We start from the raw sequence: 26,642 nt of genomic DNA on the forward strand, positions 1-26,642 counted from the left end.
TCTGCATGGGATTTTTCTCGATGAACTTTAATTACATTTATTTATTTGTGGGCATGTGTGCCATGGACACAGCTTTCAGGAATTAGTTCTCGTCTCCATCATATGGGTCCCAGGGATCAAACTTGGGTTGTCAGGTTTGGTGGCAGGAGCCTTTACCAGCTGAGCCATTTCACCAGCTCTCATTGTGAGCTTTAAATTGTGGTGATATTGTGTTCCCCAAAATATTGTGCACCCTAATAAACTTATCTGGGGTCAGAGAACAGAACAGCCAGTAGATATAGAGACCAGAGAATGGTGGCGCGCGCGCGCACACACACACACACACACACACACACACACACACACACACTCACACGCGCGCCTTTAATCCTAGCATTCCAGAGGCAGAGATCCGCCTGGATCTCTGGTTCCAGAATATAAAATAGGGCTGGAGAGATGGCTCAGCTGTTAAAGGGTAGGTTCACAACCAAAATTAGAAGAAAACCATAGAATCTCTGACTCACATAGATAGTTCTAATAATATAGAAGTCTAAACCCTGTGAGTTCAAGGCCACACTGGAAACAGCCAGGCGTGGTAATAACAGCCTTTAATCCCAGGAAGTGATGGCAGGAAGCAGAAAGGTATTTAAGGCATGAGGCCTGGTTAAGCTTTTAGGCTTTTGAGCAGCAGTTCAGCTGAGATTCATTCTGGATGAGGACTCAGAAGCTTCCAGTCTGAAGAAACAGGATCAGCTGAGGAACTGGCAAGGTGAGGAAGCTGTGGCTTGTTCTGCTTCTCTGATCTTCCAGCATTCACCCCAATACCTGGCTCCCGGATTTGATTTTATTAATAAGAACTTTTAAGATTCATGCTACATTAAATCCTTGTATATACTTAGATCTGTTTTAATGTTTTCTAGTTCATTGATTTAAGCAAAGGAGAAGTTATTAGAGAGCTTGATATAATGCAAAGCTCATTGTTCATCCAGCAGGGAGTTACGGTGCATTCATATTGTTCCTGTTCATGATTACTCATTGGCGTTTTATCCATCATGATGGGTAATAATCATCAAATCTCAAAATATAGCAAACAGCGGTTCAGGTCAATTTGTATTTTATTATACTATTCCTATTTATGAAAGAGAATAGTCCATATACTCTGCTTATGTGCCATCTAGGAAAGAAATGTCAGTTATCTGTCTAGGTGCCTTCTGTTAATAGATAGTCTTTGGCTTGTAGTGGTTCCAGAATACAAAATAGGGCTGGAGAGATGGCTCAGCTGTTAAAGGATAGGTTCACAACCAAAATTAGAAGAAAACCATAGAATCTCTGACTCACATAGATAGTTCTAATAATATAGAAGTCTAAACCCTAAAAAGAAATGTAATTGCCCTCCTTATATAAAGTTGGCCATATAGAATTGCTAATAGCCAGCTTTATGTAGTTTACTCTGATTCCTAAAGAGTCATATTTACCTATTTTAAAATACCCAAACCCAACTGATAGAGGAATATTCCCTGCTCCAGCCTGTCACCCATTTCAGCCCTAAAAGAGTAAGAAATATTAAAAATAATGGGAACTGGTATGACAAGAACTTGGGCAGATCAACTTATAACAATGCCAGTGCTATAGTACCGTGTTATATGAGTGTGAATTCCTCTTTTAGAGTCAACATTTGACCCAGTGCCTTCATGTGACAGTCCAAACCCGAGAAGATATGGGAAGGATTTTGAGAGAATCAGATGATTAACACCAGTTTGGAATGCCAGGTTTCCTTATGTCTCTTTTGTCTTTGAAAGGTCTTTTTACCTCCCCTTTTCTATTATGCAAAAAGGCAGAAAGTTTAGGATGTTTAGTACTAATCCTAAATGTTTGATGAAATCTCACCTCAGCCCCTTAAAAGAGATAGATTAGGAAAGTTTTTCATCAAAGTCATTTTTGCCATTCACCTGAGGAGGAAACCAGTGAAGTATCAGAATTAAAATTTCACACAGTGTTGTAATCCAAAGAGTTATATGACAGCACTGCTGCATGCTATGTTATATGTTTATTTGTGTCTTATCTGATTCTTTGTATATTTAGTTGCTGTGTAAGACAGCACTTTGTCTTTTGTTTTTGCCTGCTAGGGATGGAACCCAGGGCTTTGCCCATACTAAGCATATACTCTGTGTCTTTTCTGCCTGAGACTCTTTGTTGCTATATCTGTAGTGCTTGGAACAGTGTGTGGACATGATCATTCAATAAGTTTTTGGCAAATGAAGAAACAAGTAAATACTAGTTTTTGAAACAATGGCTATTTCCTGGCTTAGTCTATAAAGGTCTGTTTAACTCACTATATTATATATATGTGAAAAATGTTAACTTAGTTCAGAATTTCTGGTCCTTCTGGGAGATGTGTTCAGATCCCTTCTGGTATTTGAGTTCAAGGCTAAGACAAGATGTGCTTAGAGCTCTTCTGGGGTTCAGACAGACAGCAGTTGATAGGCTAGATAGACTCTGGAGTGAGAAGCTCCATCACCTTCCATGCTGACTGCAAGTTCTGTAGCAACTGGTCTTTGTGATGGACTCCCTTTGTTTCTGTGAGGGTTTTGTATCTTTGGTATTTGGGGCAGGGATTGCCTTTATGTTTTCCAATAAAAAGTTTTTATCTAATTCAACATAACTTCTAAAATGTTCTGTTAGGAAATGATTACCAAAAGAAGAAGAGAAAGTATATGAACAGGCAGTAAATGCTGGGCCGTAAGACTAATCTTGAGAGAGTTCTGAGTGATGCATATCATGTTCCTCTGCCCTCTTTTCTAGGGTCTTCCCTCCTGAAGAATGGCGTCAGCTTATCAGAGGCTGAGTTTTTATGCCTCTCCTCTGAAAAGGCAGCTCATTTGTGGGCCACCTGTCATCCAATGGGAAAGAAGAATAATTCCAGGGTGTGCCAGAAGTATTTACAGTGCTACAGGGAAGTGGACGAAGGAGTACACACTGCAGACAAGAAAGGATGTTGAGAAGTGGTGGCATCAACAGATAAAAGAGCAGGCGTCCAGAATTTCAGAAGAAGACGTGAGTGTTCTGAGAGGGCTGATATATCAGTTACTTTCTTTGTTGCTGTTGCCAAACATCTGACAAGATGTAACTTATGGGAGGAAGAGTTTGTTGTGGTTTACAGTTTGAGGGAATAAAGTCCATCATGGCATGTCAGGGAAGGCATGGCAGTCTGGCAGGAATGTGAGGTGGCTGGTCACATTGCTTCCATATGTTAGGAAGCAGAGAATAGACTGGAAGTAGGGCTGGGCTTTAGAACCTCAAGGCTCACCTTCAGAGAACCATTTCCTACCTCCTAAAGCTTCCACAACTTTCCAAAATGGTACCACCAGCTGGAGACCAAGTGTGCAGACACGTGGTCCTATGGGGGACATTGCATATTCAAACCATATCAATAGAGAAGAGGAACTAAGGACTTGGACTCTGGACTCACACTGCTTGGTATAGAATAAGTTATTAAGTGTAACACGAATTGCTAAACGATCTTATTAATAATAATAATAATAAACAAAACAAAACCCAGAGCCAGATATTGGGGTGAAAGCTGAAAGATCAGAGAAACAGAACAAGCCAGCCACGTTCTTACCTCTACGAAATTCTCAGCCTCAAAAGAGAGACTTCCTGTTTACTCACGCCTTGTATACCTTTCTGTGCCCTGCCATCTTCCTTCCTTCCTAGTGCTGGATTAAAGGTGTGTGCCACCACACCTGGCTCTGTTCCCAGTGTGGCCTTGAACTCACAGAGATCCAGATGGATCTCTGCCTCCCAAATACTAGGATTAAAGTCATGTGTTACCACTGCCTGACTGCTATGTTTAATATAGTAGCTAGCTTTGTCCTCTGATACCCAGGCAAGTTTTATTGGAGTACACAATAAATCACCACATTTCCCCCTTTTTTTGGGTCTAAAATAATAAAAGAAGGTTATAACTAATATAAGAAAAACTATATACAATAAGTACAATAACTATATATAATGTATACAGTCAAGAATTACATCAACAATGTCCAGTACATTTGCATTTGACAAATTCAGTGAAAATACTCCATTCTGTATCCTATTTTGGTGAGTCCAAAATGTACCTAATTCACTTTCTATCATAACTTGTATTACCAACCCAAACCTATCTTTTGGTGTCTTTCAAACTTATACACTTTCCACCTCTTTAGTGAGTTTCTGTTCTGAATTTGTTAACAAGGAAAACTATAACTATAACTATCTAATCTTCAACTATCTCAGAGACCTGAGAAGGAAATAATATTGACTGAATAAGCAGGAGTACAAACAAGCAACTTCCAAAAAATGTGAGAAATGACAGAAACAGCTGGCTGCCTGGACAGTCACCCAAGGTTCCTCTGCAATGTTGGGACATCCATCTTTGGCCTAAAGGCCTAGCATATCTGACAGATTCATCTGTGAAGCAGGATTTTCTAAAGGGTCTTCCTACCTTGTCTTGGCAAGGATTGGCAGTCCTTTCTTTTGTGTCCTGCTTGTCCATTTTGGACAGCATACTGTCAGCAGTTGAGGTAAGGGCACTTTCTTGCCCAGTGGCTAACTTTTGTCACAATGAAAGTAAACTCCATAATGAGTTTCTTCAATGCCCATCAACTTCTCTGAAGTAGATTGGTGCTGCCAGGAGCAGACATGTCTCATTGTCATAAAAAAAGGAAAAAAAAAATCTATGTTATTAAAACATCTTAAATGCCATATTCTGTAGATCTCTGAAGTATTTGAAGATGACCTATCTAAAATATATTTCTGTTTGACCTTGAAAACATACCTAATATGATTACAAGTTCGATTGTAATGACTAACTACTAACCTGCATTTAATTAGTAATAACTTTCAAGGACTAGAAAATTGCATTGCATTGTTAAATGAACTGTATAGGTATAATACCTTGAACAGAATTAGAAATATATGTATAGTATTTTCTAACAAAATCAATCTCAAATTTATATCAATATACATAATTTATATACAATATACAAAAATCCAATCCAATTTAAAACTAGTAGTTATCTTTTAAAAGTGGATTCAATAATCTACTTTTTTATCTTAGCATATCTATATCCTCTCTTTTTTCTTTTCAGAGTAGATTCAATAATCTACCCTTTTATCCTATTATTTCTATATCTTTATTTTTAAAGAATAGATTCAATAATCTACCTTTTATCTATATCCTCTTTTCCATGTTTCTTCAAACAAGAACACCGAATCTAATCACTTTGTTTAGCTTTTTTCCCCTGACCATTATCAATTAACAATTTGTAACCAACCATCCTAAACAATGACAATTATCCATAACCCATTGAATGACAAAAAAAATCACCTACCCCACCTCTTGGGGAATGTGGGCGTCATGTTCTTAAAATTACTTCCTGCTGTCTGTGGGGTGAAGGCATCTTTAGGGGATCCCGAAAAGAAAAATTTTGGGTTAATTGTCAAGTCCTAGGAGAGGTAGTGGTATCATTTGTTGTCCAGTCTCTGCATAATGCAAAAGTGAAAGGATTGTCTGAAGTCCTTGCTCGAGTAGTCTGTGAGGCTGGATCATCTCAGCTAGCCATCTCAAAATTATCCTGAGCAGTTTGTAGTCCAAAGACGATCTTTGGGCAGTGCTTATCATCTTAGTGGTATTATCATTGTCCTGATGGAATCGTCATTGTGGGGCCCCATCATCTTTTTAGAGACTTCAAAGTCTCTGTTAGCCATGGTCATGTTTCACTGCAGAAAACTGATAGAGACTCAAACCCAAAATCATGTACAGGAAGCTAGATAAAGCCTTTTTTCTAGGATTAGTTAATACTCTATATGACCACTAATATTATGACAAAAGTTATATATATATATATATATTATAAATTCTGATATAAAATTCATACCTTAAGAAAAGTTTTACCTGGGCGGTGGTGGTGCACACCTTTAATCCCAGCACTCAGTGAGGCAGAGCCAGGTGGATCTCTGTGAGTTTGAGGCCAGCCTGGGCTACAGAGTGAGTTCCAGAAAAGGCGCAAAGCTACACAGAGAAACCCTGTCTCGAAAAGCCAAAAAAAAAAGAAAAGAAAAGAAAAGAAAAGAAAAGTTTTAAAGAGTCAAAATAAAACCAAATACTTATGAGATTAGTGGCAATGGAAAGCCCCTTAATTTTGGGTTTTCTTCTGTCCCATGTCAGGTGGCTCTTCTGACATGATACAGAGATTTTGCATTTTCTTTTAACAAGCATGCTTGGGTTTAGAGAAGGAGACAGCCACACTCCAACTCCAAAGCCAGCTTTAATTTTTAATTGAACTGGGACCACAAAAAGACCATTTGTGTTAAGTGTCTGTAGAGAAGAGCAGAAACAAACATTTAGGAAGACTTATGAAATTTTGTAGATGATATACCAATAGGCCAATTTACTCTTTTTCTTGGGACATTTTTTTCTGGATGATTTGTCCTTTTTCTCCAGATGTCTCATTTGTCCAGTGTTCTTCAGATTCCTTAGCCTTCATTCTCCTGAAAGACAAAAAGCAAAAACCTTTCCCCAACCCTAACTTTGGGGAGGTTCCCTTTTGGCAAGTTATATCTGATTAAATGAAATGCATTTGTTAGTGGTTTAAGTTAATTTAAATTGAATGGTTATGCTGGTTGATGAATTGTCACCTCTTCTAATTAAGAGGTCTCTTGTTCAAATCGAACCTTTATCAATTTTAATAGTATTTATAGCTTTTTTTCTCCTATAGAAACAAAATCAAGGGTTGGGGATTTAGCTCAGTGGTAGAGCGCTTGCCTAGCAAGCGCAAGGCCCTGGGTTCGATCCTCAGCTGGGGGGGCGTGGGGGAAGAAACAAAAGCAAAACCTCATCCCCAGCGTAATATATATCTTGGTTTTCATTCTGAGGTCAGTGCATCTTTAAAGTATACAGTCTGATTTAATTCTGTAGTTTTTTTCTATTATCCAATATCTCTCCACAGCTGTTGTTCCTTTCTCATTAGCACTGAGAAAATTCAGAGTTAATAGAGCATTATGTAATCTATTTCTGGGGGTTTTTGTTACCCCTTTCTGTTTATTTAGCATATCCTTTAGAGTTCGATTTGATCTTTCTAGGACTGCTTGGCCTGTAGGATTGTGTGGTATATCTGTAATATGCTTTATATTGTAATAAGCAAAAAACTGTTTCATTTTACCAGAGATATAATGCTGGAGCATTGTCAGTTTTAATTTGTACAGGTATACCCATGATGGCCATAACTTCTAGCAAATGTGTGATTACAGAATCAGTCTTTTTAGAATTCAGAGCAGTTGCCTATTAAAATCCTGAATAGGTATCAATGGTGTACATATTTCAATTTTCCAAATTCTACAAAATAAAACACACTCATCTGCCAGATTTCATTCATCTCAGTACCCTTTGGGTTACATCCTGCTGGTAGTAGAGTTCAGTTGTAAAAAGAACAAGTAGACAGAAAAGGGGAAGTACTGTGGGATGTCTTTCTGTACACTGTGAATATGTGTTGCTATGATTGGTTAATAAAGAACCTGCTCTGGCCTATTGTAAGTCAGGTTATAGCCAGGCAGGAAATCCAAGAGAGATACAGGAAGACAAAAGGCAGAGGCAGGAGAGATGGCCGCCTGCCACCCAAGGAGCAACATGCCAGCAGACTGGTAATATACCACAGCCATGTGGCAAAACATAGATTAATAGAAATGGGTTAATTTAAGATGATAGAGCTAGCTAGCAAGAAACTTAAGCCATTGGCCATATAGTTTGTCATTAATGTAAGCCTCTGAGTGATTATTTTATAAGCGGCTGTGGGGCTGGGCAGGACAGGAGAAAACTTATGGCTACAATTAAGTGTGGCATTAAACCAAATTATCGAATATCTCTGTGCTTTTTTTTTTTTTTTTTCTAAACTGGAGGTGATAATAGCACCCACTTGGCTCCAAGGAGGATTGTTGGGAGGAGCAAAGGAGGTGATGCAAAGTTAGGATGCAAAAAACTTTGCAGTGTGGTGGTTGTGTTCATGTTAGTGTTGTACATGGTTGTGTGACAGACAGCCCCATGGTAGATACTCTGGTATGCTTTGATTGGGGGAAACTGAACAAAACCGAAGTATTAGCAGGTGCTGGGTCCTTTTTGGCCCTGTATGGTAAGATGGCATCCATGGATTTAACAGGTCATATGTGAAATTACAGGAGAGGCCTTTGAATCTATCAGAAGGTTGTATGAGCTGAGAATATGTCTCTTTTTGCTGTAGACTTGGCCTACACTCTGCCACTTGAGCATCATGGTCTGAGGAGGGAGGCCAGCCTGTTCTTTAATGTGATCTGAAGGTGGGTCCAGCATTGGAGCATCTCAGTGGATCAGTGGACCTTGGCTTCTGGTCCCAGTCCTCTGCCCAAATCAGTTGTATCATGCATTTGGCTGTCATTAATTTCTTTTGAGTATTCTATGTCTCCTGTTACAATTGGATCAGAGAAAATACTAGAAGACTTTTATATTTATATCTTGACTATCCCTTTGTAATAGTAGCAACCCAATAGTAGAGATGTTTGTGGAATTAATTAGGTGGGGTCAGAGACAAAACGTTGAGTTGTCCTTGCAGCTGACACTGTACTGGACTTCCTTTTCCTGTCTACTGACTCCCACTGTAGTCACACTCATTCCTTCTGTGAGGGTGAGAGCTGTTCATATTCACCTGAAAAATCGTTTTGGCATTGCTTGGAAAGAAGAACTGGAGTTAAGAGAGATATAGTATATAACAAATAAAATGAACACTAAAAAGGAAAGTTGAATAATTTACGGAGAAAACTTGGCCATTCCCTTAACTCCTACAATTCTCAGCTCCTCACATTGTTTATCTTACAAGTTTGTTTTGAAAATCAAATGAGAAAATGTGGCTGAACTTTTTCTAAACTGAAGTGTCAAACAAACAAACAAACAAACAAACAAATAAATAGCAGATAAAATCACATGCTGTTTTACCAGGGACTGAGAATCTGACTGAACACTGGACTATATGAAGCTTTAGTGTCCACCTCACATTGATATTAAGTACATTTGAAATCCACCTCACATTGATATTAAGTACATTTGAAATCCACCTCACATTGATATTAAGTACATTTGAAATCCACCTCACATTGATATTAAGTACATTTAGAAGCCAAGTGCCTTGTCATCATCATCAAACCACTATTAAAAAGAAAAATGAAACAAATCCCAACTTCCATTTAGTGAGCATTTTACCATGTACCATTTCCATTGGTTGAATTTCTTAATATCAGAACAGCCTTGAGAGTGGGCATTGTTACCTGGGGAGTTAGAACACTCAAGTCCAGGTAATGTGCCAAGCCGGGATCCACCCAACCTCCTGAGAACCCTTGCTGTCTGGAAACTGTCTGTATCAGTCATCAATGGAGAATAAAATGAGCCTAGGAAGACACAGGGATTTTGTCTGAAGCCTCACATCTCATGGCAAAGTCAGGGTTGGAACTGGAGGCCCTGTATGCCAGTGGGGACTGTTACAACTTTAGAGAATGATTCAGCGGAGAGGCAGCACTCATGTTCTAAACCACAGTCTGATGGAAACATGGGACCAGCTTTAAAACCACCCTTTTCTCATTGCTGGCATTAGTACTTTCCCTTAAAGGCTTGAATTCCTGCACTTTTATGTAATTATGAAAATTTCCATTTCAGTCAGATTCCTACTCACTTATAACACAAATTCCTGTCATTTCTTCTCTCTTTTCCACCTCCAGATGATAGAACTCATTTCATTGTCACAGAGGAAAATGACTTACTTAATTTACACAGAAAAGCGCAAGGCAGGGACAGGCAGTAGGCTGAATGTATTTTCTTCAAAAACAAAAATGTTCACAAGTACCAAGACTTGGTAGCATTGCTTTTCTGCCTCTCTCCTGTGAACTCAGGTTTGGAGTTCAGCTTGGCTAGTCTTTGATGAATTATTTGATGTTGCCATTAATTTAATCTTCATTGAACAAGCATACAAAAAAGGAGAGGCTAGTGAAGCTGTGTGTAGATAATGTTAGAGAAAGAATGATAATTAATATGATATAATAAATAGTACAAGAGGATAGGGTGATTATAATAAGAGAAAATCGCTTTACATAATAACTTGAAAGTCAAAAACTAGAAATGTTGCACAGTCCTGTATTCCCAGCACTCAGGAAGCCTGAGGCCAGCTTGGGCTACAAAACGACCCTGTCTCAGAAAGCAAAAAACCCTACAAGGTAGTACATGTCAAGGATTTAATTACTTTTCTAACTCCCAAGGAGCATGATTACAGTCTTTTCCAGTAGTATTCAAAATTCCCAAAGAAAACCCATGGGGTCTAATCCATTGCAGGTAGGAGAAAGAATTCAGTAAAGGAGACAGTTTTATTTTTGTGCTTAGTGGAAATAGAGCTGTTTCACCTTTCATAAGAACTTGTTCACAAGGGAAAAGGATTTTCTGTCACTCACCTTTTCTTCTCCCCGATGCGAAGGATGAAGCCCATGAGCTTGCACAGCTAGGCAAGTACTGCATCATGGAGCTAAACCACTGGGCTGACATGATCTTCTTAAGAGCAGTGAAGTCTCCTCACTCATGAGATCTCTATTCCCTGCCTGTCACTCTGCTTATTTAAGTCATTATTCTTCCAGTGATACAGAGGATGCTTTATTTTTGTATTCTCCAGATTCTGAGAAAAACTTAAAAAGTGTTTCTTTCTCTAGGTGGTATTGCTTACCTATTTACCTTTTTCATTTCTAGAGGATGGACAGGACAGAGAAAAGTTGTGCTTTGTGTGTTTTGGGGGGTGGGAGGTGGTTAACTTTTGTTTTTTGGTTTTGCTAAAGATTTAAAACCTTTGCTGAAGTTTAAGAACTTGGCAAGAAACTGGACATGACATGGTGATGTACACCTGTAATCCCAGCACTCTGGAGGCAGAGAGGCATGAGGATTGCTGCAAGTTGGAGGCCTGTAGCAAGAATCTAAAATGGTCTTATTAGTAAAATCAAACCTGAGGCCAGTTATTGGGGTGAATGCTGGAAGATCAGAGAAGCAGAACAAGCCACAGCTTCCTCACCTCGACAGTTCCTCAGCTGATCCTGTTTCCTCAGACTGGAAGCTTCTGTGTCCTCATCCCAATGGCTCTCAGCTGAACTGCTGCTCGAAAGCCTGAAGCTTAATCAGCTAAAAAGCTTCTAGTTTCTGGTCCTCACGCCTTACATACCTTTCTGCTTTCTGCCATCACTCCCTGGGATTAAAGGCTCACTTTCTGGGATTAAAGGCGTGAGTCACCATGCTTGGCTGTATACTTGAACACATGGATTTCTGCCTCTGGAATGCTAGGATTAAAGGCATGTGCTACCACTGCCTATCCTCTATGTTTAATATTGTGGCTGTCCTGTCTCTGACCCCAGATAAGTTTATTAGGGTGCACAATATTTCAGGAAACACAATACCACCACATTTCCCCTTTTTTTTTGTCTAAAATTAAAAAAGGCTTATAACTAATACAAGAAAAATTATATCCAATAAATATATACAATATACACAGTCAAGATTACATTAACAATGTCTAGTCCATTAACATTTGACAGATTCAGACAAAAAACTCCTTTATATATATTAACAATGTCCAGTACAGTAACATTTGGTAAACTCAGACAAAAAAATTTTCATTACTTATCCTATTTAAAACAAGTAGGTCCTTTTTTCTTTTCATAATAGATTCAGTAATCTACCTTTTGTCATTTTTATATCTTCCCCTTTTTTCTTTTTAGTGTAGATTCAGTGGTCTACCCGTTTATCCTATTATTTCTTTATCTTTTTTCTCAGAGTAGATTCGATGATCTAACTCATATCTATATTTTTTCTTTTTCTTTTTCTTAAACAAAACCTCTGAATCTAATCTCCTTGTTCAGCTTTTTTCCTGACTATTAACAATTAACAACTTGTAACCAACTATCATAAACAGACAATATCCATAACTCATTAAATGATCAAAAAACCATCCACCCCACCTCTTGGGAATATGGGTGTAGTTTTCTTAAAAATTACTTCCTGCTTTCTGGGGGTGAAGACATCTTTACGGAATCCTGAAAAGAAAATTTTTAGGTTAATTGTCAAGTCCTGTATTATTTGTCCAGTCGCTGCATAATGAGAAAGTGCAGGGCTTGTTTCAAGTCCTTGTTCAAGTAATCTGTCAGGCTGGATCATCTCAGCTAGCCATCTCAAAATTGTCCTGAGCAGTTTGTAGTCCAAAGTCAATCTTTAATTGGTGTTAATCAGCTTAATGGCTTTACCATAATCCATGTGGATTCGTCATTGTGGGATCCTGTCATCTTTTTGAAAATTTCAAAGTTGCTGTTAGGTGTGGTCATGGTTCCCTGCAGTTTTTTTTTTTTTTTTTTTTTTTTTTTTTTTTTTTTTTTTGCCTCCTCTGTGGTTTATCACAGTCTGATAAATGTCTGTCTCTCGGAACCATGAACGTTCTTCCCTAGAAGAGAAAATCTTCACAGCAATTTCTCCCAACCATTTGTCTTGCCAAACTTTTCCAAACTGACCTTTGCGGATGCTTTCTGGTAACACAATGGTCCTGGTAATTCTTCTCTGAACAAGCAGCAGTAAACCTTTCATCCCAGGTAGCAGCATCACCGCAGTCACCAATATGATGAGAAGGAGCCAGCAACTCGGAGCAGCAGTTGCTGCCTCCATGGTCCCACTGCCACTGTTTGTGGCCAGGTCCTGGGCCGAAATTTCTCCTTAGCAAGCCTCCTAGGCCGGCCTCAAACTCGGGATCCTCCTGCCTCTTCCTCCTTCAGTAAATCCAACGGTGTGTGCCACCACAACCGGCCAAGTGTAGCTCGGGCCTGAGCTGGGGCCCTTGAGGCCACAGGCAAGTAGCTTTTTTGAGAACTCATACCACAAACATTGGGCACCAGATGTAGCAGGAATCTTAAATGGTCTTATTAATAAAATCAAACCTGAGGCCAGTTATTGGGGTGAATGCTGGAAGATCAGAGAAGCCACAGCTTCCTCAGAGGCCAACCTGTGCTACATAGCAAAATTCTACCTCAAAAACCAACCAATCAACCAATCAATCAACCAATCAATCAATCAATCAAACAAACAAAAAAACCCACTTGGCTGGAATCTGATTTCTTGTTCTGCTTCCCTGATTCAAGTTGTGTATTAGTTATTTTTATTGTAATGAAATATCAGGTAGAAGCAACATAAGAAGGGTTCATTTTGGCCCACAGTTTTGGAGAATCCAGTCTAGATGAGGGGAAGGCAGTTGGTCATACTGTATCTACAAAAAGCAAGCAGAGACAGAGGAGTGCCGCTGTTCATCTTTCTCTTTTTCAATTCAAGTCCTGAGCCCATGGAACGGTACTAATTACATTTAGGCTGGGTCCTTAGTTAACCTATGTTGACTAACATGCCTTAACTTTGCTATTCTTGGTGCTTCTAGAACCTAACAGGTTAATAGATGGGTTTGTTTGTTTTGTTTTTTTGAGACAGATGTTCTCAGTGTAGCCCTGGCTGTTCTGGAACTCACTCTGGACCAGACTGGCCTCCACCTTACAGAGATTTGCCTGTCTTTGTCTTCTGAATGCTGGGATTACAGGCCACCACTGCCTGGCAACAATTGGTATTAACCATTGCAAGTAGGCTCTGTCCATCATCCGTCATGCAAATACTAGCCAACAATGTTTAAAACATTCCCTCCCACACATGCACAGGAAGGGCTATGAATTTCTGCCTGTGTTTATATTCATTGCTTTGAGAGAGCCTTGATGCTTGGCTAAGCTCTAGGAAGAAGCAGGGACCAAAAAGAGAGATCTAGAAGGCCAAAATTAACAATAGTGTGACAGTAGATGGCCCATCCTCATTGACCACCAGCAGCAGTTACCTGTCACTCTTCTAGATGCCCCATTGTAGCACAAATTCTAATTGCTCTTATTAATAAAAACCTACAGTCAGATTCATGGTGAAAGCTGAAAGATCAGAACAGAGCAGCCAGCCACTAGTTCTTACTATAAGTAAATTTGTTGCAACTTTGTGGGTTTGGCCCTGGATTTTGGCACCAAAACGTGAGTTTTGCAACTCTGGGAAGAGGTAGCCTGACCACTTGGGAGTCAGGTAATGGCTAGAGCTGTGATGAGTCAGCAGCCCTGGTAGCTGCTTAGAACAGCTGACAGCTGGAGGGCGAGGTATCTTGGGAAGCTAGGAGCTGGGAGCCACTTGGGGCAGCTCTGCCTTGGAGGCGAAGTTTTTCTGACTGTTTGGGAGAGTCAGACCTGGAACTGCTTCAGCAGAGAAGGGTATCCTGACTGTTTAGGAAAGTCAGGCCTGGAGCTGCCAGGACAGCTCAGCAGGGAATGGTATCCTCACTGTTTGAGAGAGTCAGGCTATACCTGGTGTGATGGGGGGTGGTCTCCCTGCAGGACATAGCAGTCCTGCTCCTCTCTTGGAGAGCCGCTACAGCTGAGCTTTGCTCAGCCCCCACTTAAGGGGGCTTCCTAGCAGACCTCTGCTTCTCCAGCCTAAGAAATTGCAGAAATGTAGCAATCGGCTCTGGAGGAAAGTGTTGCTTTTTCAGCTCTTTCAGCTCTCCCATGCTTGTCTCCACTGAGGGACGTTTTAGCAAGGATCTCCTCTATGCCAGTGAATGAAGATTTTCACACCCAAAACTCTTGAGAAAGAGATTTATTTGGGAAGGAGTAGTTCAGGAGAGTAGCAGCCTCTACCTGCCTAAACCAGGCAGGGCGGTTTATATAGAATGTCTTGGGGGTGGAGTCAACCAGTGATTGGTTAGTGTTTTTTTTTTTTCCTACTGCCCAGGGATTGGCCAGTTTTGTGGGCTAGGGACTGAGATGACCCTGATTTCAGAGCCAAACTGTGTTTCTTTCACTGGCCTTTTTTGGCCTTTTGACACTGCTTCTAAGGCCAGGGCACATTTCTTTTACTGACTCTGATTCTAGGGACCAAGATTGTTACTTTGGTACTAGTTTCAGAGTCAGGGCATGTTTCCTTGGTTTCCTTGGGTTTGGGGATAAAAGGCTCAGGTCCCAAACCCAGGCTGTGTTTCTTTCCCTGGTCCTGGGCCCCAGGGCCAGGGTTCTACCTTCCTGCTCTATGATTGGTTGATTTCACAAATCAGTTGGCCAGGGGCAGAGATGGCTCTGATCTGAGCCAAACTGTGTTTCTTTCACTGGCACATTTCTTTTGCTGACTCTAGGAACCAAAAGTATTTCTTTGGTTCTGGTTTCAGAGTCAGGGCATATTTCCTTGGTTCTGGGTTTGGGGATAAAGTGTTCATTTCTCTGGCTCAGGTCCCTAACCCAGGCTATATTTCTTTCCTTGGTCTTGGGCTCCAGGGCTAGGGTGCTACTGTCCTGCTCTGTGATTGGTCGGTTTCACAGGTCACTTTGCAGGGGCAGAGATGGCTCTGATTTAAGCCAAACTGTCTCTTTCACTGGCTTTATCTGAGCCATCTTTCCCTAGTTCTGGGCTCCAGGGTCAGGGTGGGTTTCTTTAGCCAGCCCCTTTTCCCTACACTTACCTCTCTGAAATCCTTAGCAGAAAAGGGGAGATCCTGTCTCTACAAATCCTGGGACTAAATGCCATGCTGTCCTGTCTCCTCCTGCCTTATATTCCTCTCTCTGCCCAGCCATATCGCTTCCTGTATCCTCCTCCCTTGTACTGGGATTGAAGGCATGAGATCCCAAGTGCTGGGATCAAAGGTGTGTGCCACCACTGCCTGGCTCTATTTCTCTTTTAGACTGGATCAGTCTTGTGTAGCCCAGGGTGGCCTTGAACATCACAGAGATCCTTCTGCCTTTGCCTCCCTAGTGCTGAGATTAAAGGTGTGTGCCACTACTGCCTGGCCTCTATGGCTAACTAGTGGCTAGCTCTTCTCTCTGATCTTCAGGCAAGCTTTATTTGTTAGATCTCTCTCTCTCTCTCTCTCTCTCTCTCTCTCTCTCTCTCTCTCTCTCTCTCTCTCTCACACACACACACACACACACACACACACACACACACACACACACAAATATCACCATACCCCATGGCAGAATTTGAAGCTTAGTTAGGGGAGCCTCCCATTACCTGGACAGGATTTGTAAAGTCTGCTATGGGGAACGGCTGTGCCTTTGTTAGAAGGTGCTTCCCCAAAGGCCAACAAACATTCATTTAAGAGTTATTGCAGTCCTTTTGGGTAGCAAGATGTGAATGTAGAGATGACACATAATCCTTGGAGCTATACATGAAGTACAGTGTTATGGCACTCACCTAGCATGTATGAGGTCCTCAGTTGTCCTCAGCACTGCAGAATTTTCTACAAGCGCCAAAAGTATCAGGTCTCCCATAAGTAATCAGCTCCATGACTAGACCCATTCTCTTGGGACCTTGTCCTCTGACATGCACAAACTCTTGACAACATTTACCATCCTGCCAGTGGAAGACTGAGGGTGCCCAAAGGTAGTGAGTGACCTGTCTTCATTCTAGTCAGATGTGTAGATTTCCTGTGTTTTCCATGCTGCTGAGGCTGGAAGCTGGAGAATCGTATGACCCTGATCTGTGTTCATGTATTTATCACTTCTGGGAAACAACCAGTGGCGTTCCTTTTGTGGTTGATTTCGTCATGGTTTTTCCACTTTAGCCTTTTCTGTGAAAAGAGAAACTCCAGTGCACAGGAGAGACTTCACGACCCATCTAGTGCCTGGAGACCCTGTTGTCCACAGTGGATCTCAGGTGGATGCAGTCAGGGGAGCTAGGGAAGAGACTAGTTATGGAGATTTCTTTTGTAATTCAGCCTCTTCTACTTGAATAAAGTGGATCTCTGTGTTAGAGGCTCATTTGGAAAAACAGTCTTTTAAAACTTAGATAGAAACTCCTTTAGGAGAGTAGTAGCTTTTAAAAGAGGGAGAAAAATTAAAAAAGCATTAATACTAATTAGCACTTAAACATTGTTCTGAATTATTGTGGATATTCTTTAGCTTAAACCAGGACCTTTAGATTTTGGAGGTTTTAACGTTTTTGTCAATTTACATAATGAGAACAGGTTCTCCCCCCCCCCCCCCTTTGGTTTTTTGTTTCCTGTGTGCTGCCCTGGTTGTCTTGGAACTAACTCTGTAGACCAGGCTGGCTTCAAACTCAGAGATCTGCCTGCCTCTGACTCCCAAGTGCTGGGATTAAAGATGTGTGCTACCACTGCCTAGCAGGTTTTTTTCTTTAAGGAAGTTTTTAAAATGTTAAATTATTACCTTGAGTAAAGTGCCAAAATATTAATGTATGTAGAGCTTCCAGAAAATATGTAATAAACACTTTTTGTCATCCTTTGTCACTCTTTCCTAGAAATCAAAGCCCAAATTCTACGTGCTCTCCATGTTCCCATACCCTTCTGGCAAGCTGCACATGGGCCATGTACGAGTCTACACCCTCAGTGACACCATTGCACGGTTCCAGAAAATGAGAGGCATGCAGGTAAGGACAAGTGCCTGCCTCACTCCAGATGGGAGTGTGGTAGTATGTGTTTAGGAAAATGAAGAACGCCAACTCTTAAGTGTGAACATGAACAGCTCAGTTTCCTTATGTGCAGAGAAGCTTATAATGAAGCATCTGGGTGAACTGGGACAGCTACAAGGTGGGTGTTGTTTTGGGGGTGGACATTGGGTAGGCTTGGGGAAGGCAGGAACAGATGTGGCTAATACTGCTCTTTTCTCAGGAGGAGCTCCACCATAAGCAGTCACTGTACAGGGCAGTGAAGCCAGTGATACAAAGATGGATAAGTGCTGCATTCTGGTCAACTTTTCACCTCTATAACAAATACCTGAGATGTTATCAAGAAAAAAAAAGAAGGCTTATTGTGGCTCCTGGTCTTACATGCATGCTTAGATGGACCCAGTGCATTTTGGCTTCTGCTGAGGATACTGGATAGTCATGGTGAAGAGCACATCAGAGCACAGCTGCTAACCCCATGGCTAGGAAGCAATAGTGAAGGGTTGGGGTTCCCAGGATTTTCTTCAAGGGCATAATCCTCAGTGATCCAAAGACCTCTGTTAGACACACCTCTTTTGGTGAGTGCTACAGAGGAGCAAACCCAGAGCTTTACACATACCAGGCAAATGTTCTACCACTGAGCCATATCCTTAGCTCCTCTTCCTAATTTTATTTATTTTATTCATTAAGTTGCTCAGATAGACCTTGAACTTGGGATCCTTCTGCCTCAGCTTCTGGAGTAGCTGGGGGCTTGTGCCACCAGGCCCATCTAGTCCCTACCTGTTGAAGATCCCACCATTGTTCAGTAGCACCACCCTGGGGACAAGGCCTCTCAGTACACATGGGCCTCTCGGTACATTTGTGATCTAAGCTATAAAGCTTTGTGTGGTAACATACTCCTGTAATCCCTGCACTTGAAAGGTTGAGGAGGAGAATCAGGAGTTCAAGACCAGCCTAGGCTGCATTGTAATTCTGGACATCACAAGAGTTTTGTTTTTGTTTTTTCCCCTTGTTATTGGATGTTTTTTATATTCTTTGATGAAAACACATTTATTTTATAGTGGGAAAAATAAAATTTTATAAGAAACAATACTGGAGGATTAATAACTGTGAGGAATGGGGAAGAATTCTCTAAAGAGGGAACATCTTATTACATTTATGTATTGGTAGGGGGCAAATGCCTGCCTAAGCCCGTTTTCTTCTACCACTTGGGTACTGGGGATCAAATTCAGGGTTGGTGCCAAGAATCTTTATTTTGCTGAGTCAAGCCACTGGCCCAAAGAAGAACCTGTTAATGACCTTGAAAGACAAATAGAACTTAAAAGAAAAAAGAAGATATGCCCTTTCTTTGGCTGATGTGAGTCTGTCCCAGTATAGTTAGTTTTTCTTCTTCCTTTTTAAGATTTATTATTTTTTTGCAATTACATCTATGTGTATGTTGGTATAGGCATGTGAGTGCAGGTGATTAAGGAGGTCAGAGGTATCAGATCCTCCTGGATCTGGAGTTACAAATGTGGATGCTGAGAACTGAACTCAGGCCCTCTGCAAGATCAGTAAGTGCTCTCAACCACTGAACCCTCGATGGTTAGCTTTAGTTAACTTGACACAATCTAGAATCACTTGGGAGAAGAGTCTCAACGAGTGATTGTCTAGGTTAGGTTGTCCTGCAAGCACGTCTGTGGGGGATTATCTTAATTATATTAGTTGAGGTGGAAGACCTGCCCACTGCATTGGCATCACTCTCTAGGCAGGGGATCCTGGACTGTACAAGAGTAGGAAAAGAGAGATGAGCACAAAATATATTTTGTTTGATATATGGTCTCACATAACCCAGACTGACTTTATACTTGGTGGTAATCAATGATGATCTTGACTTTCTTATCTTCGGTCTTTACTTTCTGAATTCTAGGGTTAGAGGGATATGCCACCATGCCTGGCACCAAACTGGGACGTTTCATGTGAGAGCCAATTGTTACATTTACTAGTATACCATTGGTCATTGCTTTTCTTCACCTATCAGGCAGGTGGCATTTTGTACTTCCTATGCCTTTAGGAAGATTAAGTCTATCTCTTGAGACAATTGGTTGGAAATTTTTTGTTGGCAGAAGAAGCAGCCCATAAAACTGAGGTCATGTTTTCATGTTTCTGTCACTTGAGAATTAATAGGTTTATATTGCTAAATTCAGAGGTTCCATTGAAATTTAAAGTTACCACAGTTATTTGTCATCCTAGTTTAGGAAAGATATTTTTCTTAGACACTATTTTACAGTATTCCTTTAAAAGAGGCAGGACAGAGGGTATAAAGATGCTCAGCAGTTCAGAGTACTGACTGTTCTTGCAGGAAATCTGAATTCAATTCTCAGAACTCGTATGGCTCACTGTAACTCCAGTTCTAGGGTATCTGTACTTCTGGCCTCCACTAGTTCCTGCACCAGGTGTACATATATTCACACATATACATATAAATAAAAATAAAGTTTAAAATTTTAAAAAGAAAAGAAATAAAAAGCAGATAGAATTAATTGGCTCTTTGTCTAAAGTACAATCTTTTTCTTTCCATTCCTAAAGATATAACCCAGAACCTTGCACATGCTGAGAATGTGGGCTGTCACTGTGCTATACCTCTGGACATCCTTAAAGTGTAATTCTGTAACTAACCTTCAACTGTATTTATCTTTTAAAAAATTAAGCCACATTAATTTGATCAGTGCATGCTGGCTGCAGGCATGTTCCTAAGCTGGAACATTTAAGCAAACACATGTTATTGGTGAGAGAATGTCAGGAAGCCTGCTAGCAGATAGGTAAGTGAAGGGATGTATGTGAGAGTCTAGTTGTCTTGGGTAGGATGAAATATTTGCAAAGATGCACATGAGGAATCAGGACTTTGCAGACAGCTCATGGCCAAAGAAAGGGGGTGGGGGTGGGGCACTGTCTACTACCATAGCTGAAGTCCAAAGTCAGAGTGCACAACATTGGTTTGACCCTGTTCTGCTTCCTAACTGGGGCACCCTGCATAGTCACTTAGCGCCTCTGACTCCCACTTCCCTAATTTGATCTAAAGGAAGAGATTTGGATCTAGCAGCAGTGGAGTAGTTCATAGGTGAGCACCTAGGCCCTGGATTTGGTATCCAAGGAAAAGAGAAGGAGGCATGGAGAGAGGGAGGGAGGGGGAGAGAAGAAGTGAGAGGGAGAGTGATATTGAGACTGACTGATTTCTCCTCAGGTTTCTATGAGGTCAGATTAGGTAGTGTGGTGTGCCACGTGTCTGGTGCATAATACATCCCTTAATAAGTGATAGCTGTAATTATGATTTATACTGATTGATTTGCTCTGAGCTGCTCAGAAAAATGATTCAGCTCCATTTAATCAAGGCGTCCTTACAGTCTTCTGCTGGGAGCAGGCTACAGGGCTGCTCTGGTGAAGCTGCTTCTGTTCATTGTTGCCAGTGATTCCTTTTGTTTGTCCACTGGCTGAGTCTGTGCCTTGGATTTGAACCTGTTACTTGTTATTAGAATAAATATTAGAGTATTAGTCAGGGTTCTTTAGAGGATCAGAAACAGAACTGATATAATATATATATTATGTACACACACACACACACACACACACACACACACACACACTCACTCTCACTGCACTGTGAGCTAGTCCTCTTGCCCATGCCTGGGTGAAAGGCACTGGCATGTGGCTCAGGGTTGTTACAGCCCAGGGTGTGAGGACTCAGGCCCATCTTAGAAAACAATGATTCCCTTGATTGGGAAGCTATTACTTAGGTCCAGATTTTAAGTCTTGACTTTTTTCCTCCACCAGACACATTTTTCCTGTGTCTGTGCCAGTGACCAGCTAACCTCTATGACTATCTAATTGTAGTCCTCAGGGGTAATCCAGAACCCTTAAAGTATAACCTACATACTACCTATAAATATGTTTAAGTCCAAAGTTATTTTGCATTTCAGTTTTCTTTTTCAACATGTTTTCCTTTGTTTTGTTTTATATGTATGGGTGTTTTGAGTGCATGTATGTCTGTGCACTAGTGTGCTTGCCTGGTGTCCAGGGATGCCAGAAGAGGATGACAGATCCTCTGGGGCTGGACTTATGGATGCTTATTAGCCACCGTGTGGGTGCTAGTAACCAAACCTACTGGGTTCTCTGGAAGAGTGGCTAGTGCACTTAACCCTGAGACAACTTTCCAGCCCCTTTATAATGTTTTTTTCTGCCCTACTGGCCCAAGCCTCCTGCATCCACAGTCCTTAATCATGTACATAGTTTTTTCATAGGAATATCCTCATTCTCATCTTTGTGTTTTTTACCCAGGTGTCTCCTTCTTAGAGTACGTCTCACTCTCCCCTATAAGTAAGTCCTTATTATTCTTCGAGATCTACTTAATTTTCCTTGCACTGTAACCTGCCTTCAATTCTGTAGCTCACATTTATCAGCACTTATGGGTAAAACCATAGACTACCCTGGCTAAGCTCATAGGTTCTCTGTTACTGTCACCTGCCTAATACTATTTTAACTTTTTGGGGACAGAGAAGGTCCCTGAACTCTCTTTGTTAGTAGCATTTCAGCTGTTTAATGGTTACTTGGAACACACTTTTTTTTTTTTTTAATGCAGTTTACAAGATCCTTTGTTTCCAGCCAGACATGGTGGTGCACACCTATAATCACAGTGCTGGGGAGCTAGTGGCAAGAGGAATGTTAGTTTTGAGGTCAGTATAGGCAACGCAGTGAGACCTTGCCTCAAATTAAACAAACCAAACAGCATCAAATAAAAGCAGTGTGCTCCTACTGTGAGCTGATCTGATTCATGGCCTCTACAAAAGATGACAATGCAGATAATCATAGTGTCCCTGACTTAGCGGTCTTTTTAAGATTATCACTGAGTGTGAAAACTAAACATTTGAAAACCAGATAAAGGCACTTTGCAAATAAGCTTGATGTCCTGAGTTTAATCCTCAGAACCCACGTGAAGGTGGAAAGTGAGAACCAACTTAATAAGGTTGTCCTGTGACCTCCAAATGGACTCCATGGTATGTGCCCTGAACCCTCACAATAATAGTAAAAATTTTAAGCATTTGAAAGCCGTCAAGGAAACAGTGGATCCCCGAGTTTGGGCCCAAATGTGAAGCTTTCACTACCATGGCAGCACTCAAGCTTGCGTGTTCTGTAAGCTCTTTGGGATGGCAGTTTCTCTTGAGTTTGCTAGGGATGGAGGTAGGACTGGGAGTATCCACATTTTGAAAAAGCAGTCTAGGTAGCTGGGCCAGGTTTCAAACAGGATGGATGGGTGGCATCTCTGCTGAGCCAAATAGATATGGCTGTCTAGGTTTGAGACCAAGTCACACTGACATCAGAAGAGAGCTAAAGGTCTTTAGCAGCTGACCTGAGCCATAGAAATGTATAGACTGAGTGAGTACTGTGCAAGTGAGTAAGTATTAGGTGGTTTGGGGGAGGTAAATCAGAGCAGTGATGATGCCTGCTTTACACAGAGGTGATGATCAAGAAAACCCTTCAAACATGTAGTGCACCTATGTGTGATGCACACCCCAGAAGTTCCAGAACTTAAGAGGGGGAGGCAGGAGGGTCAAGAAAGCAAAGCCAGCCTGGATTGTGTGAGACTGTCTCAAAAGACAAACAAACAAAACAGTGAAATGCAGTTTTGAGTGTAACCCAATTTCAGTGGCCACAATAAAGCATTCTTGAGACTTGCATGTTTACTCAAGGGCCATTTGAAGCCAGAATTAAATTCTTCTTTTTCTGCAGTCAGAGAAGGCTCTGCTGCAAATTGGTTGGTTGCTCCTTAAACTCAAAGGCTGCCTAATGACATACATAAAGCTTAGCTCCATATGGTGCTTTTGTTGTGTTTTCATATGCACAGATGGTTGGAAAATAAATTTTCTGCCTCCCACCTCAGCTGGTGTCCCCAGCATTCTGGCCCAGGAGTAGGGTGATTGAAGTACAGAGTATTCATTCTCCTTACAGTGCTGGGCTTGGACTAATTAGTTTCAGGCAAAGAGCTCATAGCCTTGTCCAAGTGTAGGAAGAAGTTGGAGATCAGTGTCTAACAGCTGTTTAATCACTGTACAGTCACCCACAAAGGCCAGATGCCAGAGACATTCTCAGCAAACAAGTGGTTGTGGATGTTTCCTCAGTTTTAAGCTAGTTGATGGATGTCTGTGATGTGCCCATAGTGCATGGTGTGGCATTTAGTTCCAGACTTTCAAATCTCTATGGCATCAGGAGGTAGGCAGTGGATTTCCAGGCTTATGCTCTCAGATGTCATTTGAAGAACGAAGGCATGTCCACCTAGCACATTGATTGGAAAGTGCCTGACTTGCCTGCCAGTCAGGTTCTTCTGCATTCCCACAGGAGGCATGCCCTTTGGGTATAGGTGTTTTTTCTTACTCTGAAGTAGTCACTTGATTTCTACATCTAATCTGTTATAATGGTTACGTATTACACTGGCTAAATGAAATTAAACACTGCATTTTTCATTTCTTGGAGATAGAGTGCTGAATCCACTCCAGAGAAGCCAAGACACTGAAAATAGCATTTCTTTGTGAAACAGTAACCATGGTGCCTGCATCTGAAGCTGAATTGGTTTCAAATATAAAGCTTTGTTTTATGGGTGAGGGAGAGAAGCTGGCCATTGCTACCAGCTGGCTGGCCCTGTTCTGGAGGCATGCTCCTGTCTCTGGGGGAAAGGCAGGGAATCAGATGCCTCAGTCTCCTTCCTGCTCACCTTTAAGCCCCTCTGCTCAGCTCACTCTTGCTTCCTGTGTTAGAAGGACAAATGGCCTCTTGCTTATCCCCCACCCTCCTCTTAAAGTATTTTAAAACTGTACATAAAATTCCACTTTCCCTCTTTTGTAAAAGAAATACAACATAGATAAGGCTAGCCTTGACTCCCTCAGAACCATGTTCCTTCTGCTGAGTAAGCTTGCCACTAGCCTACCTGCCAACCCTTAAATGTTCTCAGATCTGGAGGACAGGACTGTACACTAGATGTTATCTAAGACCCAGCTCCCAGTCCTCACTCTCTTTCCAGCTCTGGTCTGACTTGCAGAGCTCTGACATTCATATAACTGTATTCTGGGCTAGCAACTTCCGGTCTGCCATGATGCTAGCTGGTCTGACTCCCACTTGGGACCTCACACGGAGATGTTCCATCTGCCATCATATCCAGTTCTGACCCTCCTTTGAGAACTCACATCAGGATAGCCCATCTTCCATGATAGTAGCCAGCTCTGACTCCTCTTTGAGACTTCACCTAGAGATGTGTTCCTACACTCCCATTCCTGCTTGCTTTGTATTAAACTGTGTTTCTCAAGCTGCCTGCCTAGTCTTTTGTTGTGATTGGCTTTGTGATCCAATGAATTTAACTAGGTTTAATTACTAGTAGCTATTGCCACTGAAGAAAACCGGTATCTATCTCTGTCTCTGCCATCCACCCCCAGTAAACACTGACTGCTCTGGGGGAGGGGATCATGGGCCTTCCATCCTACTGTGGCTGGTGTGGAGGCATAGGCAAGCTAGGTACAATCGGAGGGCAGGTAAGTGGAGAAGCCAGGGATCTCCTCCCTGGCTCTCGCCTCAGCCACTGCCCAGCTCCTTGTGGCTCCATCTGGTAAGATGAGCACATTTACATGCCTGCTCTCACATCAGCCATGGGCCCTGCCCACTGCTGCCTCAGTCTCTGTCAGATTTGAGGTAGTGATGCTGTCCTGCCTTTCTGAATTTTGGGGTGGCTTCACTGTCTTTGTAGCTTCTTATCCAACTTACTTAGAGGATTTGTTCTAAGAACTAGATTGTGTGGTTTTTCAAATCTTGAAATGTACTGAATTCTTGTTCTTCTTTCTCCTCTTTTCTTCATTCCTCCCCCACCTCCCCCTACCCCGACAGGGTTTCTCTGTGTAGCTCTAGCTGTCCTGGAACTCACTCTGTAGACCAGGCTGGCCTCAACACTCAGAGATCTGCCTGCCTCTGTCTCCTGAGTGCTGGGATTAAAGGCGTGTGCCACTGCCGCCTGGCTGAAGTGTACTGATTGCTAATTTAAGTAACTGGGACTTCTTAATTCAGCCTCTGAATAATTTTACATTTATTATCTTAAAATTATCACTTTTTATCTTCTGCCACCTTCCATGATATCACATTCCCACTGTTCTGAAATTGACATGTTGGATTTTTAAAGTATATCTTAAGTAGGTTTATAAAAATAGATCAAATATCTGGAAAAAATGAAGCTATAGGAAGCATTCACACCTAAGAAGAGGTTAGCTTAGGGAATAAAAAGAGGTCAGCTTAATCAAGAATGCTCAGAGTCTGCCATGTATTACTTTATTTCAAGAAGGGGCCTTGTTATGTTGCCCAGGCTGGCTTCAAATTCTCAGTACTTCTTCAGCTTTTCAAATAGCTGGGATTATTGGTGTGTATCACCACAACTACCTGGGCCCTAGCATATCAATGCAGATGCCCATTTTTCTTTATGGTAGATTGGCATGTTTGTACATGTACGCTATAGGTGCAATAACTTACTTTAACTGTGGAAGTTCATTGATATAAAGAGAAATGTCATTTTAAAACTAACCAGAAGAGGAGTTGGAGAGCTGACTCTGGTTAAGAGCCCTGGCTGCTCTTCTAGAGGACCAGGTTCAATTCCCAGCACCCACATGGCAGTTCAAAATTGTAACTCCAGTTCTAGAGGACCTGACACCCTCACACCAATGTACATAAAAAAAGTGAAAAAAAAAATCTAACCAAAAGAGTGTAAAGTTCTTCTAGTGAATGGTTTGGACAGTTTTTGCACAGAGAAGCCAAGGGTAAGAAACTATAGCTATCTTTTTTGTTTTGTGGTATTTGAGATTAAATCTATAGCTTTGCACATTCTAAGCATGCCTTCTACCACTCAAAGCCCAGAGATAATATCATGTGCCTGGAATGTGTTACATGATAGCTGAGTTTTATTTTGTTTTTGAAGCAGGGGCTTACTGTGTAGCCCAGGCTAACCCTGAATTCATGATCCTCCTACCTGAACTTCCTGATGCTGGAATTACAGGTGCATGCTATTGACTAGGATACAGTCTGCTGCCAGAGGGACAGACACTTGGGTCTATTGCAATGATGGTAGATCTTT

General features: G+C 41.4%; 1 protein-coding gene and 1 long non-coding RNA gene across 3 annotated transcripts in view; one reads left to right on the forward strand and one right to left on the reverse strand.

The window, feature by feature from the left end:
- The window catches only part of Lars2 (leucyl-tRNA synthetase 2, mitochondrial), a 111,091-nt gene that overhangs the window by 4,261 nt on the left and 80,188 nt on the right, over positions 1-26,642 (forward strand). The window contains exons 2-3 of one of the 2 annotated variants that reach the window (XM_059269005.1): positions 2,782-3,033; positions 17,366-17,494. In XM_059269005.1, coding sequence (XP_059124988.1) covers positions 2,800-3,033; positions 17,366-17,494 — 363 coding nt within the window. In that variant the 5' untranslated portion in view covers positions 2,782-2,799. Of the gene's footprint in view, positions 1-2,781; positions 3,034-17,365; positions 17,495-21,823; positions 21,863-26,642 lie in introns of those variants that run through there. The other variant, XM_059269007.1, reaches the window with a different exon arrangement.
- Positions 20,856-26,642, reverse strand: part of LOC131915589 (uncharacterized) — a 21,530-nt gene continuing 15,743 nt past the window's right edge. The window contains exon 2 of the long non-coding RNA XR_009380367.1: positions 20,856-21,010. This is a non-coding gene — a long non-coding RNA (uncharacterized LOC131915589). The remainder of the gene's footprint in view (positions 21,011-26,642) is intronic.

The sequence above is a fragment of the Peromyscus eremicus genome, chromosome 7 (genome assembly GCF_949786415.1).
Source record: "Peromyscus eremicus chromosome 7, PerEre_H2_v1, whole genome shotgun sequence".
Taxonomy (NCBI): Eukaryota; Metazoa; Chordata; class Mammalia; order Rodentia; family Cricetidae; genus Peromyscus; species Peromyscus eremicus.